The sequence below is a fragment of the Mauremys mutica genome, chromosome 16 (genome assembly GCF_020497125.1).
Source record: "Mauremys mutica isolate MM-2020 ecotype Southern chromosome 16, ASM2049712v1, whole genome shotgun sequence".
Lineage (NCBI taxonomy): Eukaryota > Metazoa > Chordata > Testudines > Geoemydidae > Mauremys > Mauremys mutica.
In genome coordinates, this window is record NC_059087.1 from 25273968 (window position 1) to 25288487 (window position 14520).

Genomic DNA, 14520 nt, shown 5'->3' on the forward strand with positions numbered 1-14520 from the left:
GTTTCTTCTCACCGTCACATGGTCTCACTTGGAGCTACTAGTGTCCTCTCGTGTGTGACACACCTTAAAAAGTGTAGAGTTGTATATAGTTTAGTTTTTTCAGTAGTATTTGGAATAGAACTGAGATTTTTGGGGATACTGTTTATGGGTTAATCCCACCCCCATAACCATGCATGAATGCTGGACTATGCTGAAGATGCCAGGATTTAAAATCTGCGCCTCCTGCCTGCATTTCTTCTTGATCAGTGATGAACATCAATGCTGCCTCTACTGCTTGAGAGAAGCCCACATTTTGTCCAGGGGCAGTATGTGCAAGCCTTTCCAAAGCTGCACCTGAGAAGACTGGACTCTCTGCCTTAACAAGCACCTCATGGAAGTCGCCATGAGGCCTCAGTAGGACCCAGGCTAGGAAAACCTTCTCCCCCCCTCTGTACATGAGCCTGAGACAGCCAGGAGTGCACCTCCAGTTATGGAGCTCAAGTCTGGCTCTGGTAGTACCACTGCTACGGACCCCATGCTGCTGTTTAGTCTGGAGGTTAGGAAACATGTATATAAGCATGACAGTAAGTCTTCCTCCAAACTGAAGAAAAGTGTTGCACCTTCAATGAGTTCCAGCCATGGGGAGGCAGCGTACTCCAAGATGCACAGGTGTGATCAACCCCCCCCCTGCCTCCCCCGCACAAACCGGCGGATCCACCTGTACTGGGTACCGAGTTGCATACACCATCAACGTTGGTATCCTTTAAGACAAGGAATCCATTGGTTCTGGGAAAATCCTCTGCTCTGGCACTAGCTCTGGCTACGGAACGAGTACCATTAACACTCAGGAGATCGAAAAAAGCACCAGAGTCACATGAACTGTTTGCCCTGAGAGAACTGAGATCTCCATGCCTTCCACTAGCATCCACGTCTAGTCTAGGGAGGCCAGATCTCTCACTCAGGACATACCGCAGTCCTGAGGCCTTCTGCAGCACCTGCTGGATCTGTCCTGCTGACCCTACTGGGGATCCATGCCCCAGTACTCACTCTCAGAACCTGCCAAGTCTGCAAGAGAGGCTTTGCCTCTATCCCTGTCTAGAGCACCCTTGAGCAGATGCTCCGAACTGGTTATAGAGAGAGAACCGTTCAGTCCGGTTTCTGATGGTACCACTGGAGCAAGAGTGTTTTCCATTGTCCTCTCCAGATGCTTCAGTGAGGGGGGCAGCTGGGGGACCCTGCTGTCGCCCAGCCACGGCAGGTGGCAGGGACTCCCCATATCTGCCCAGCTGCGACAGGGGGACTCTGCAGCTACCAGCTGGCCCCTGGGGTGAGGGGACCCCACAGCAGTCCAGCCCCGCGGGCAGGGGGATCCAGGAGCTCCCACGCACTGCAGCGGTGGGGGGACCCGGGAGCCCCAGCAGCAGTGGGTGCTGACTCCTCCTCTCCCTGTTGTCAGGGATATTTTTAGTGAAAGTCAGGGACAGGTCACGGGCTTCCGTGAATTTTTGTTTATTGGCCATGACCTGTTCCTGACTTTCACTAAAAATATCAGTGACAAAACTGTAGCCTTATTATAAGGAATAGCCAGCATGGATTTGATAGGTTGGTCTGGTATAATTTGTTCTTAATTTCCTTCTTTGACAGGGTTACTGGCCTATTGGATGGGGGGAAGCAATAGACGTGATATATCTTGATTTTTAGTAAGGTTTCTGACACAGTCCCACATGACGTTCTCGTAAACAGACTAGGGAAATGTGGCCTATATTAACTTACTATGAAATGAGTGCACAACTGGTTTAAAGACTGTGCTCAATGAGTATTTATCAGTGGTTTCCTGTCAGACTGAAAGAGCATATCTAGTGCAGTTCCACTAGGGTCATTCCTGGTTCTGGTACTATTAAGTGTTTTCATTAATGACTTGGATAATGGAGTGGAGAGTGTATTTATAAAATTTGCAGCTGACACCAAGCTGGGAGAAGTTGCAAGCACTTTGGAGGACAAGATTAAATTCAAAACAGTCTTGATGAATTGGTCTGAATTCAGCAAGATGAAATTCAATAATAAGTGCAAAATACTTCCCTTAGGAAGGAAAAAACAAATACATAGCAACAAAATGAGGAATAACTGACTAGGTGTTAATACTGCTGAAAAGGACTTGGGGGTCAACAATGACGCAGTTGCAAAAAAGGCTAATATCATTTTGGGGTGTATTAAAGGGTGTGTTAACAGTGGTGTTGTATATAAGATGTGGGAGGCAATTATCCTGCTCTACTTGGCACTGGTGAGGCCTCAGCTGGAGTACTGGGTCCAGTTCTAAGTGCCAGAAAGATGTGGACGAATTGTAGAATGTCCAGAGGAGAGTAACAAAAATAAGTTTAGAAAACCTGACCTGTGAGGAAGGGTTAAAGAAACTGGGCATGTTTAGTCTTAGGTTCCCTGCTCACTCTTTTTTTTTCTTAACAGTCCTCAAATTTGTTGTAAAGAGAACTGTGATTAGTTGTTTTCCATGTCCACTGAAGATAGGACAAGAAATAATGGGCTTAATCTGCAGCAAGGAAGATTTAGGTTAGATGTTAGGTAAAACTTTCTAATTATAAGGGTAATTAAGCTCTGGACTAGATTTCCAAGAGAGATTGTGGAATCCCCGTCATTGGAAGTTTTTAAGAACAGGTTGGACAAACACCTGGTAGGGATGGTCTAGTTTACTTAATCCTGCTTCAGCTCAGGGGACTGGACTTGACTTTTCAGGGTCCCTGCCAGCTCTACATTTCTGAGATTATTTTGCAGGACTAGCTCCATTTTACAGATAGCATAGTCAGAGTGTCAAATGTTTGTACCTTTCTGACAGACAGTACAGATAAGTGGCCGTGACTTAGGCCTGTTATATTAGGGATTCAGGTTCTATTCCTATCTTGTGTGATGTCCCAGTGAGGCATGAAGTCTGGGTTGTGAAGAGTACAGAATTATTAAATAAGTTGGAGAAGTTAGTTTAGAGTTGCTGGTCTCTGGGTTCTCAGTGCAGAGTCATGTAGTCCAAAGAATATTTTGATGGTGGGTAGCCGGAAGAGGAGGTTGAGGATCTATTTTGCATGTGTCCCATCTATCTGGATTGCAGAAGTGAGGTATTGTGGTAGTGCCTGCACAGTGCTAATTGAATCTTCTGGGTTTCTGGTCATAAGCCAAAACCAAGATGTGTTATGTGAAACCTTTAATGGGTAATTGTGATTTTCAACAGCCAGTAGCTCTGCCAAATCTGAATGGGTTTTTATGAGGCCAGTGAAAAGGATGCTTCGTGACCCCAAGACCATCTCCCAGCCAAATATTAAAGTCTTGCTGCAAATCAAGAAGGTGTAAGGTTTTTAAAAAGTCAAACTTTTTTGTAAAAAAAATAATACTGGGAATACAGGGATTGCTGTCATTCCCCGTACAATGTGTTCTTAGTAATTTTATACAAAATGTCAAGGGAGGCACGTTATATTGGATAAGTGTTGTTCTCAGTAGTGTGTCTGTAGTTAGCTTTTTATTACTTCTGTTTCAAACCTCTAGTAGTATTCAGCCAGTTTTAATTTAGAAATTGGCACAAAAACATTCAGTTCTCAAAGTTCATTGTTTGCTGTAGTGGCAAGCAGAAAAATAATGGTTTCAGATTACACATCAAATAAAATAAATGCATGTATAGTATGCTGTAAGTGCTTTTCACAAATGCAAGCCGTATAATCACCAAATCCAGCAACTCATCCTTACCCACACTGACAGAATTAACTAATCAGAAAACTAGTAATACAACAGTATCCATTCTTCCCAGAACCCCCCACCCTCGCTATGCTGCCCTTCCCAAAGTGCTGCAAAAATCAGTGCTTTTATTTACTCATGTTAATGTAGCATATTTTAGATACTTCTAATTTGAACAGTGTTTAAAAATTAATATGAAATAATATGATGCTACTTTGAAGACATTCAATTTTCTATATCATATTCCATAGTGTTATGACAGGGCAATTATGGTTTTGTATGGGGGCCTTAATTGTTAGTGTGTTGTTGATATGCAGAACATTGAGAGTTTTTCATATGGGGAGACTAATAATGCCATATTAACCTTCATAAATCTGCAAATCAGTATCTTCTTGTGGGAGTGAGGCATAATGGAACAAATACGGCTTTAAGGAATGATGCTGAAGCTTACGATTAAGTCATGGAAAGTGTTATCACATGTACTTGGGGTTGTGTGTTATCTATCCATTCTCAAACCCTGTTTTCAGATTGTTATAGAGTAGTGTGTTGCCTTGAAATGACTTTTGAAAGATGAAACACCACCGTTACTGGAGATTCATAATGCCTTTGATGAGATGGTAGCACTAGGTATGCTGCCAATTTTTTTTGTACATGGGGTGGGATTGGTTGTATTATTAGAACTACATTATCCTGTCCCCTCTTGAAAATATATAGCTCAAACAGTAATTCAACAAGTGTTAATGTGCTGCAAACATCATTTATAACATTTACTGCTCATCTGTTAATCCAGAGTACCTGTAATGATCTGAGGCTGTAGGTCCTCTGTTCAGTGGGTCTAGAACCCAGGGCTGTGGGGACTCTGGGTCTTGGACAATCCCTTGTTGCTATTGAGCAAGTTAGAGGGAGCAGCGCCTCTCAAATCCTGGATTGTCAGGCTGCACACGAAATCCTGTTGGAAAGCCTAAAGTGCAGTTGTCTGATTGGTAGCACCTACTACTTAAGCCAGGAGGTGATTGAGGTGGACTGTCCAAGCAACTGTGCAGACTCTGTTCTGCCACATCAAACCCTGCCCTTGCCTGTGTCCTGCAATCTCCAATCCCTGTTCCCAGTTCCTGCTCCACTTCTTGCTCCACTTCTGTTCTGGTCCTGCTCCTGATTCCTGTGCCAGTTCTGACTCATAACGCTGGCTCCTGCTCTGACCACTAGTATGACTCCGTATCCCCCGGTTCCTTAACAGTATCTTGGCAGTCCTCCTTGCCATAGTGTACAGATAACTTATTAAATCCAGTAATGGTTTATATAAATCCAGCTACTCACTAGATTGGCATGAATTTTATAGATGGGCTGCAGTGCTACGGTATGAGAGTTGGAGGAAAACATAAGATTTCAATTGTTCCAGCATTCACAGAAGGCTGATTGTCCAAAAATAAGTTTTGAGGGGGTAAGAAGGAGACTGCCAGAATCTATTTAGCATGGGAATGGAACACTTTTCAGGGAATGAAGTATTTGGAAATGCCTTAGAGAATGCAGTTGCTGAACTTGTTGAAAAGAAGAATTATGATGTGCCAGCCCAGAGATTCAGTGGAAGGAAATACTCATCCTTTCCCAGGAGAAATAGCTCTTCCAGGTCCTGGATGTACCAGTGCAGACCAGTGAGGGTTGTGCTTCCTTGTCCAGATAAGTCAGACTGGAGACAATCAAAAGGAATACATGATTTCTAAGCTTTTCAGGACCATGAGCTTTTCCTGGCTCATTCTTTTCATTTTGCTTCCTGTCTTTTCAGTGTAAATGAACAGGAAACCCAGTTTTATTGCTAGTTACTGTTTACTTCCTTCTTTACCTCTTTTTGTTTGGTTTTATTTGTTTTTTGTTTGTTTTAAGAGTACTTCTCAAGTTCGCTTGACTCTGAAAAGATGAAGCTAAAAAATGTGCATACTATGTTTGCAAAAGCCTTCTGCTCCTATGCAATACAAAGACCTTAGACCAGCACACTTAGGCAGTGATTTCCAGAAGATTTGAAAGGGCCTTACTAGTGATGCTTAGGAAAAGTGGCTTTTCTTCTAGCCCCTCTCTTGCTGTGGCAGCAAACACTTAGGAGGACCTATCTTAGGGCTGGATTTCTGAAGAGGAGAAAGTAAGATCTTTTCCCAGTGGGGTCAACTGAGTGTATGGATGTCTGTCCCTGGGGTTATTACTTGGCTCTACAAGACTGCCCTGGTTGTCTATTGGGTAACTTTTTTCCAGGAGCCTGCCTTCAGCCCATGTCATAAGAAGCTTAAGAACCACCAGATATCTAATTTCTTGCTTTTCCCTTACTTGTTTTTGAGACCCTTTGGCAGTTCTTCTCTACATCCCTTCAACTGCTGCAGGTAGACTCTTTGAAATCAAGTTAATTGGCTATCAGTTAACTTGAGTTAGCCAATCTGTTTGTACATCCTAACCTGGACACTCCTCAAACGTGTTGGCTAATTTAAGTTAATTGGCAATTGATTAACTTGATTTAGAAGAAGGAAAAAAACCTCCATTGTAGATATACTCTCAATTTGTCTGACCAAATGTGTGAGAGTGTGAGTGCTGGATGTGTAGAGATTGCAGAATCAGAAGCATCCCTAGCTTCCAAGGTGCTGTCTCTAGAAGAATGGGAGTGTGATTAATCAGATGGTTGATATCCTTAAAATTAAATAGATGATAGAGTGAATTGAGATCACTAGTGCCGTTGTTTTTAATGGAAGATCCAGAAGAAAAAAATCCCTGCCTTTCTATTATTGGTGTGGACTATTGCTGCGCCATAGCTGATTACATGGTGCCTTGCTCATCAAGTGCACAAATAGGCATTGAAACCTGGTTAGGGAGACTCAGTGGGAGGGTGGAGGTTGTTGACCCCTCTCTCTTGGGAGGCTTTTGTACTAAATCTTCACTGATCCTCATCAAAGCACATACTACCCCGAAGGACATTATGAAATGGATATCATCAAAGGAGCTTTATACAGGAATTGCAAATTCTGAAGTCCTGTTGTGTAAACCATAGCTCCTGAATAATTCTCGGGGTTAAGATTAGCGCTGATCCATAATTGACAGTTTTGCACTGCCTTCATCTGCTGCCAGAATAAGGAGTAGCCTGGTGGTAAGAAGTGTCAGACATAACTTGTAGAAAAGAAATGAGCAGGTAATTCCACATTTTCCTTCAGTGCAGCAGAAAACATCTACACTGATCGCTACGACATGAACACTGATCACTACTACATACTTGTCCCTGAGAATGCTGAAAGGCTTATCTCAGAGCCTGCCCGTAATAATTTTCAAATATTATCCAACAGTATGCTTTCTGTAATAATAAATAATCTTGTATTTATATTGAGTAATGTTATTATCTCATTTTTCTATTTTAATAACATTAGTGTACATAATCACATTCACAGCACACATTGTTTTTTAATTTAAACATCACTTTGAAACAAGTTGTTTTTAAAGCAATATTTGTATTTTAATTTAGTAAATATCTCTAAAATAACTATAACTACCTAATAATTACTGTAAATACACCTGAATTTGTAATTTGTATTTTCTTAAAAAAAGTTTATATTTTTCACATGTTCTGAGTCTTTCTTTGTATCCAGTTTTTGATTTATAAGTATCTACTGTTCCATGTTCGATTGAATACCCCAAAAAAGTGGAATTGTCATATCCTTACCTTAATAATGTAGTATTTTGAATAAGCAACGTTCCATCTGAAGGTTGACTTTAGAAACTCGTACTGAAACTTTAACTCAGCTTCCATTATATATCTAAAATATCAAGTGCGAATGTAAAAATATACATAAATATTTGTTTATACATCCTTGTTGCATCTTGTCTTAATACCTAGGATCATGAGGGCAAAGGCCTCCTGGCCACTACTGTAGTACAGATAATAACAAATAAGTTTGTCTAGAGTTTGAGTTAAACCTTCCTAAATATGCCTCTCTGAACAGGTGAAATAAAACTTGTATTTTAAAGGAACTTTAATTTAATTTTGCACTAGTCTCTTAATTTTTTAATAAACCTTTCAAAATTCATTAGTCCCAGCATGCACATTTGTTTTTGATACCACTGGAAACCAGTGTGTTGATTCTGCTATTTTCAATCAATCCTCTCCTTTTTGTAGAATGTATTTCTTTATATTTGACAATAGGTGAGGTGATTATCAAGTGACGTTTACACTTTTATCATGTTAACAGGGTGTCCAGTAATGTTGCAAAAATTTGATTTATTTTGGCAACCGCTACAGGGTATTTTCTCGGATTTATGGAGATGCAATGGAAATATTGCATATCAACAGCTTTACTGATTTAAACATGGTTTAAAGAGTAATTTTAGAATAAGAAGAATTGTATAAAAATGAACTGAAAGCGAAGAACTTTTTAAAACTCAGAATGTTAGTTTTTCATCTTTAGTGTCATTAATACTATAATTTGTCATTGTGGAAAGTTCTATAATACAGAAATGATTTTTGAGAAAAATGTACTTGTATATTACAATATATATAATTAAAATTACAGTAATTACTAACTTGACCTGGTCTTCACCAAGCACTACTACTACTCTGACCTCTCCATTGCTGAGTTTTCGATCTCAGATGTCCATCTTCAACAATGCCCACCTGCCCCCATCACCTTGTGTTACCACTCAGTTCTTCTGTGGTTTTAGTCCATCCGTATCAGTGAGATCTCTTTTGCTCTTGGTCTCCTCCTCTCTGTTGTCTGTTCCTTTTGTATCATTGACTCAGGCCTTGTTTCTGCTCAAAAGATTTGCCAGTATAGTTATATTGGGAAATCCTCCCGGTGTAGATGCAGTTATAACTGTTTTTACACTAGGAGGTTTTGACAGCATATCTATGTTGGCAAAAAATCATAACTCATCTAACATAATTATGCTGGCAAAACTTTTAGTGTAGCCAAGATCTTAGTTGTTGCTTCCCTCCACTCCCATATCCCCACCACCCTTAACTCCTTTGCTGCTTTCTCGTGTTACAAGGTCAGCCCTGTCAGCAGCCAGCTTACTCCCAACATCTACTTTTTTCTGTTCTTGTACCCATGTTGCTGAACCATCTCTGTCAAAAGTTCTGAAACCATGCTAACTTCCTCCCCTACAAATTCACTGGGTTTGTTGTTTTCTGTTACCTGCTTAGCTAAATAGCTCTACTTCTCTGCCCTCATTAAGTCCTTCACTGTCAACCCAAGCCACCTTTCCCCATCAGCTTTGATTCTCTTTTCAAACACAACCCTCCTTCCTGCTCTCTTTTGTCTTTGCAGGATTTTGGAGATTACTTCATAGAAAAAAAATATTTGGTATGGCCTCCCTATTCCTTGCTTTTTCTGTTCTCTTCCACACCTGTAGTCAACACTGAGACTTTCTACCTCGTCTCCTTTTCTTGTGCCAGTGACATCCCTTCCCCCAATCTCTTAATGTCTCTTAGGTCCTCTCTCACTTTTCTCATTGCCCTTTCACTGTCATCAGGTTCCTTCCCCTCTCAGTACAAGTATGCTTTGCCTTCTCTGTCTTAAAAAAATCATTCACCTCACCTCACCTCATCCTCAAGCTGTTGTCCAAATTCTTTTCTCTTCATCTTCAGATGCTTTGAATGTGCTGTCTGCAACTGCTTTCCTCCACTTCCATGTTTGACCCACCCCAGTCCCAGCTTTCACTCTTGGCTTCACACTGAAATTGCTCTCACCCAAAGTCTAAAGACTCTTTTTTGGCCAAATCTCCATGCTGGACTGTATCCTTATTCTCCACAACCTCTCTGTGGTTTTTGATAGTCAGCCACTCCCTACTTCTTGAAATCATTTCCTCCACTGGTTTTGTGGCTTCATCTTGTCTCCTTGATTGCTCTTTTATTGTCTTTAGTGGGTCGTCATTCTCTTCTCTCCTCGCTTTCTTTAGGCATCCCCAAAGGTCCTATCCTTGGTCTCCCTCCTCTTGTTTATCTTTAGGCCCTATATCTAGGTAATTTTTTTTTTTTAAATGTGGACCTGACTTTGACTTTCATCTTATGGCAATGACTCATAATTCTGGCTCTCTACTATCGTACTATATCTTCCTCCCTCCAATCTAGCAGCACAGACTGACTGTCTTACATCAGTTTGTGGATATGCAATTGTCATCTTAAACACAGCATGGCCAAAACAGTCCTTTTTGTTCTTTTTTTCCCCTGCTTTCTCTGTCATTGTGAGCAGCACTGTTGTCCTTAATTCAGCTCTCCTCTGAAAACCACATATTTTAGACAGTGCATGCATCTTGCCTTTTCTTCCTATACAATATTTCTAAAACTTGTCCTTTCTTTGTCAGCACAGCATGAACCAGCTCTCATTGTTTCATGTATTGACTACTGCCATCTCCTCCTCCTTTCTGGTCTGAACTACTGCAACCATACTCTTCTCAATTTAATTAAAAATACTGTGGTTGCAGTCATCACTCTTACCACATCAGCATCTTATTTAGTTTGTGTTAACCTTGATGTACAGGGGAAAGGGACGGTATGGTCCCTAATCCATTATTTCTCCCTTAATCACTTTTACACTTGCTTCTAGACCACCCCTTCTGCATAGGAAAAGACAGCCCCAAACACATTTTCAGTTACTACTTTATTCTCCTTCATATCCCTTCTTAAGTAGGGGATGCCAGGTCGAAAAGGGACTGTGGTGGCTCCGATAGCACTGCCAACTAGGCCTCTAAAAGTCCAGTTGGCGGCGCAGCGGGGCTTAGACAGGCTCCCTACCTGCCCTGGCTGAGTGTGGCTCCCGGAAGCAGCTGGCGCAAAGGCCAGTGGGCTCTGTTCGCTGCCCATGCCCAGAGGTGTGGCCCCTGCAGCTCCCATTGGCTGGCTGCAGAGCCGGTACTCTGGGTGGGGGCAACATGCAGAGCCCCCTGGCTCCTCCGCCTAGGAGCCAGACATTCTGGCCTGTTCCTGAAGTCGTGGAAGGCAGGGAGCCTGCCTTAGCCCCGCTGCGCTGTGGACCAGGAGCTGGAACCCGGTCCCTGAACCTCCTCCTGTACCCCAGCCCCTAGTCCCTCCAGCACTCCAACTCCCTCTTGGAGCCTGCACCCCATCCTGCACCCCAGCCCTGAGCTCCCTCCTGCACCCCAGACCCTTCATCCCCGGCCGTACTCTGAACCCCTTGGCCCCAACCCGGAGCCATCTCCTGCACCCCAGGCCCCTCATCTCTGGCCCCACCCCAGAGCCTGCACCCCCAGCTGGAGCCCGCATCCCAACCTCCAGCCCGGAGCTACCTCCCACACTGTGAACCTCTCATTTTTGGCCCCACCCCAGAGCCTGCACCACAGCCCCCTGCCCAGAGCCCCCTCCTGCATTCTGAATCCCTTGGCCCCAACCCGGAGCCCCTTCCTGCATCCCAGATCCCTCATCCCCGGAGCACCCCCAGACCCTGCACCCCCAGCCAAAGCCCTCACTCCTTCCCGAATCCCTTGGCCCCAACCCGGAGCTTCCTCCCACACCGTGAACCCCTCATTTCTGGCCCCATCCTGAAGCCCGCACCCCCAGCTGGAGCCCTCACCTTCTCCTGCACCCCAATACCCTGCCCCAGCCTGGTGAAAGTGGGTGAGGGTGGGGGGGATGGAGTGAGCAGGGGGCGGGGCCTCAGAGAAGAGAGGTGGCAGGGGTGGAGCCTTGGGGCGCGGTAAGGGTGTTCATTTTTGTGCTCTTAGAAAGTTGGCAACCCTATTAATTCTGCCCGGTTAGACAGGTGATGAAGCTGTGACTCTGCTTTTTCCATTTCTTATTCACTGGCTTTTACTATTTCTTTTGTAACTGCTATTCCTTGCTTTACATATACCCCTAATTAAAAGTTTAAAACCTATAACCAGCAAGCCCTGTTACTAACAAAGCTGTACCAGTTCTTCACAGTATTAATTTTCACTGCATGTTTCATCTCTATTCCATACCTTTCCTCTCTTTCTGACTTTTAGGGCTTGTCTTCACTGCAGGCTAAATTGGTGCGGCTGCAATTGATGCAGCGGCATTGATTTAGCGGGTCTGGTGAAGATGCAATAAGTCAATGGGAGAGTACTCTCCCATCGACCTCAGTATTTCACCTCAACAAGAGGTGGAAATTATGTCAGTGGGAGAGCGTCTCCCACCAACATACCGTGATGTAGACACGTGGTAAATTGATGTAAACTACAGCGAGTTAAATTATGTAACTTACATCGACTTACCCTGCAGTGTATACAAGGCCTTGGATTGTAAACTCTTCAAGGCAGGGATTGTGACCAGTTGTACAGTACCTAGCACAGTGGGGAACCATAATAGAGACTTAAATAAATGTTTTGGGAAATGCAGTGAACCAGCTAGACATGATGACAACCTGGTTGTTGTGAAACAATGACAACTAGATTTTTACTATGTTTTGCTCCTAAAAATGTTTTATTTGCCCTAAAAGCTTGTTTGTTCCTTGTTTTGTTAGAACAAGGGGGAAGTGGGGATGCCCATTGAAGTGTTTATCCATAGCAGCAATAATTTTACCATTGTAAATGGAGAAATGAAACACAGGAATTAAAGTACAAAATCAGAAAAATAATATAAAACCATGAGTATAAACGACTTTTAAAGCAATATAACGTAATGATTTTTTTTTTCCTTCTTCAGGCTGAACTCACAGGCATCAAATGGCGTAGGTACAATTTTGAAGGTCATGGGGATTGTGGCCCCATCATTTCAGCCCCAGCCCAGGATGATCCAATTCTGCTCAGCTTCATCCGCTGCCTTCAGGCCAATTTGCTGTGTGTGTGGCGTCGTGATGTCAAACCGGATTGTAAAGAGTTATGGATATTCTGGTGGGGAGATGAACCAAACCTAGTAGATGTGATACATCGTGAACTGCATAGTAAGTTGTTTTATTCCTTGTAAATCTCTGACTCTACAGTGGAAGATTTTAAAGTAACTTCTGCGTTTGACTTAGTTATAGTTTATGTATACTGAATTCTGAAAAGGCATGTAAATTCAACTGCAGGTGGTACTCATTTGCAAATGAACCACAAGACAAGAATTGAAATGGACTTGGGATACTTGGGGTTTGGCTTGTTAATGGTTATGTTTTAGTGCAAACTCAAATGTGCTTGTGAAGTTAGCGTAAGTACAAGTTTACATAATTTAAAATATAGTATAAGGTAATTAGAAATTAGCTAATAGAACAAAGGCACCTGCCCTGTAGAGTCAACTCAAGCCCATGGCATCTCATTTAAATTAGTGGGGTTCTTCATGGTTGTTTAGTCTGCCATGTTAATATCATTACACATTTAGAGCCTAAATGGAGCAAAGATGCAACAGGTGAGTATGACAGACAAAAGGAAGGAAAGAGATAGGGAGGAGAAGGGTAACAAAGATCCCATAGTTATTATTTAGGTATTGGACACCTTGATGATTTTTGGTGGTTCCCAGAGTTTTTTGTTTTGTTTTTAATAAGAATAAAATCAGCTATTCCTGCCTGATGCACATACCTGAATCAGAAAAACCCATCAAAATGTTTAAATCCCAAGTCTAAATTGCAGGGCTATCAAGTAGAAAAAATATTATGTATTCTTTGTAGTTTAAGTTGAAGGTTTAACTTATATCCTTTTAATATACTATTTATATTTATACATCACAACCAAATATGTTTTCCCAGCTCCTTGTCCTCAAAGAATGCAAAACCTGGTTTCTTAAGAAATATAGTTGAGATTTTTATAGTTGACTACTCCCATTAATTTCAGTGGAATTTATATGGCTAAATCTCTAGTCAGCTTTGAAAATCTCAGTGTAAGGTTTTTGCATTCCTTTACTATTAGGAGACTCTCTTTTTAGCTGTTCCTTAATTTTCTCTGCATTGTGTTTTTCTCCTATTTAACTATTATCCACTTTTCCTTTCAGAGATGGACTTTTATTCTTTATATACCTAATTTCCCTAGTTCCATAAACTGTTTAAAAAAAATTGTTCACATTTTCAGGGTGCTCAGTTGCCTAATTCTGTAAACAGTGTTTGAAGGATTTTCAGACCATTTTGGAATCAAAAACGTACAGTAAGAACCAAGGAGCAGCTTGGCTCTTGCCATAAGTTTCTCTGTCTGTAGTCTTTGCCACCAAAACAACTAGAAAGCAGTAAACCTTGCAGACTAGTCCAAATGTACACTTTGCTGTGTTTGTCCACTGTGCATAGTTGTCCCCCCTCCCATATAATTTGTGGGGCGTGGCCTATTGTATTTCTGTACTTCTTTTATCCTGTTTTGTAACATGCTATAACAGTGTCATACTCGCATCCTTACAGAATTCATGTTTTCATGAATACCAGATTGTTTACTTGGCAATGTAACCTGTGAAATCTCAGAACTGAGGTGCCTTCTGTGTGTCTCTAGGCCTATTTTATGCAGGTAGCAATACAGTCATGTATAATTAAAGAGATGGCTCAGAAATGCTGCATCAAGCTATTCCACTAATGTTAATTTTTTATGAGGCACCTGTTCTGAGTGAAGGTGCGGGTGACATTCCTTCTTACCCAGCTAAGCTTTAATAATATATACTTATTCCCTTTATGAAATGTCATTTATTTAATATTTCAAATGCAGTGTGGGACTTAAGTGTGTTAAGTGATCTTTTTATTAGAAGGAAATTGCAGCTTACATTTTCCATTTTTATTGTAAAATGGTATAGCTGGTTTACACATCACGTTACAGGTAACAACATTATAGTAGTTATTGCTTCCAGAGATAACAGTACCTTGAGACATGTAATTTCTGATGAACTTGTTTGATATGGTTTCGAATAGCATATAGCAAATA

At 41.8% G+C, this 14520-nt stretch overlaps 1 protein-coding gene across 1 annotated transcript in view; it reads left to right on the forward strand.

Annotated features, from left to right (window-relative positions):
- Window positions 1-14520, forward strand: part of MED13L (mediator complex subunit 13L) — a 395410-nt gene that overhangs the window by 24352 nt on the left and 356538 nt on the right. Inside the window, exon 2 of the mRNA XM_044990575.1 lies at window positions 12356-12593. Coding sequence (XP_044846510.1) covers window positions 12356-12593 — 238 coding nt within the window. The remainder of the gene's footprint in view (window positions 1-12355; window positions 12594-14520) is intronic.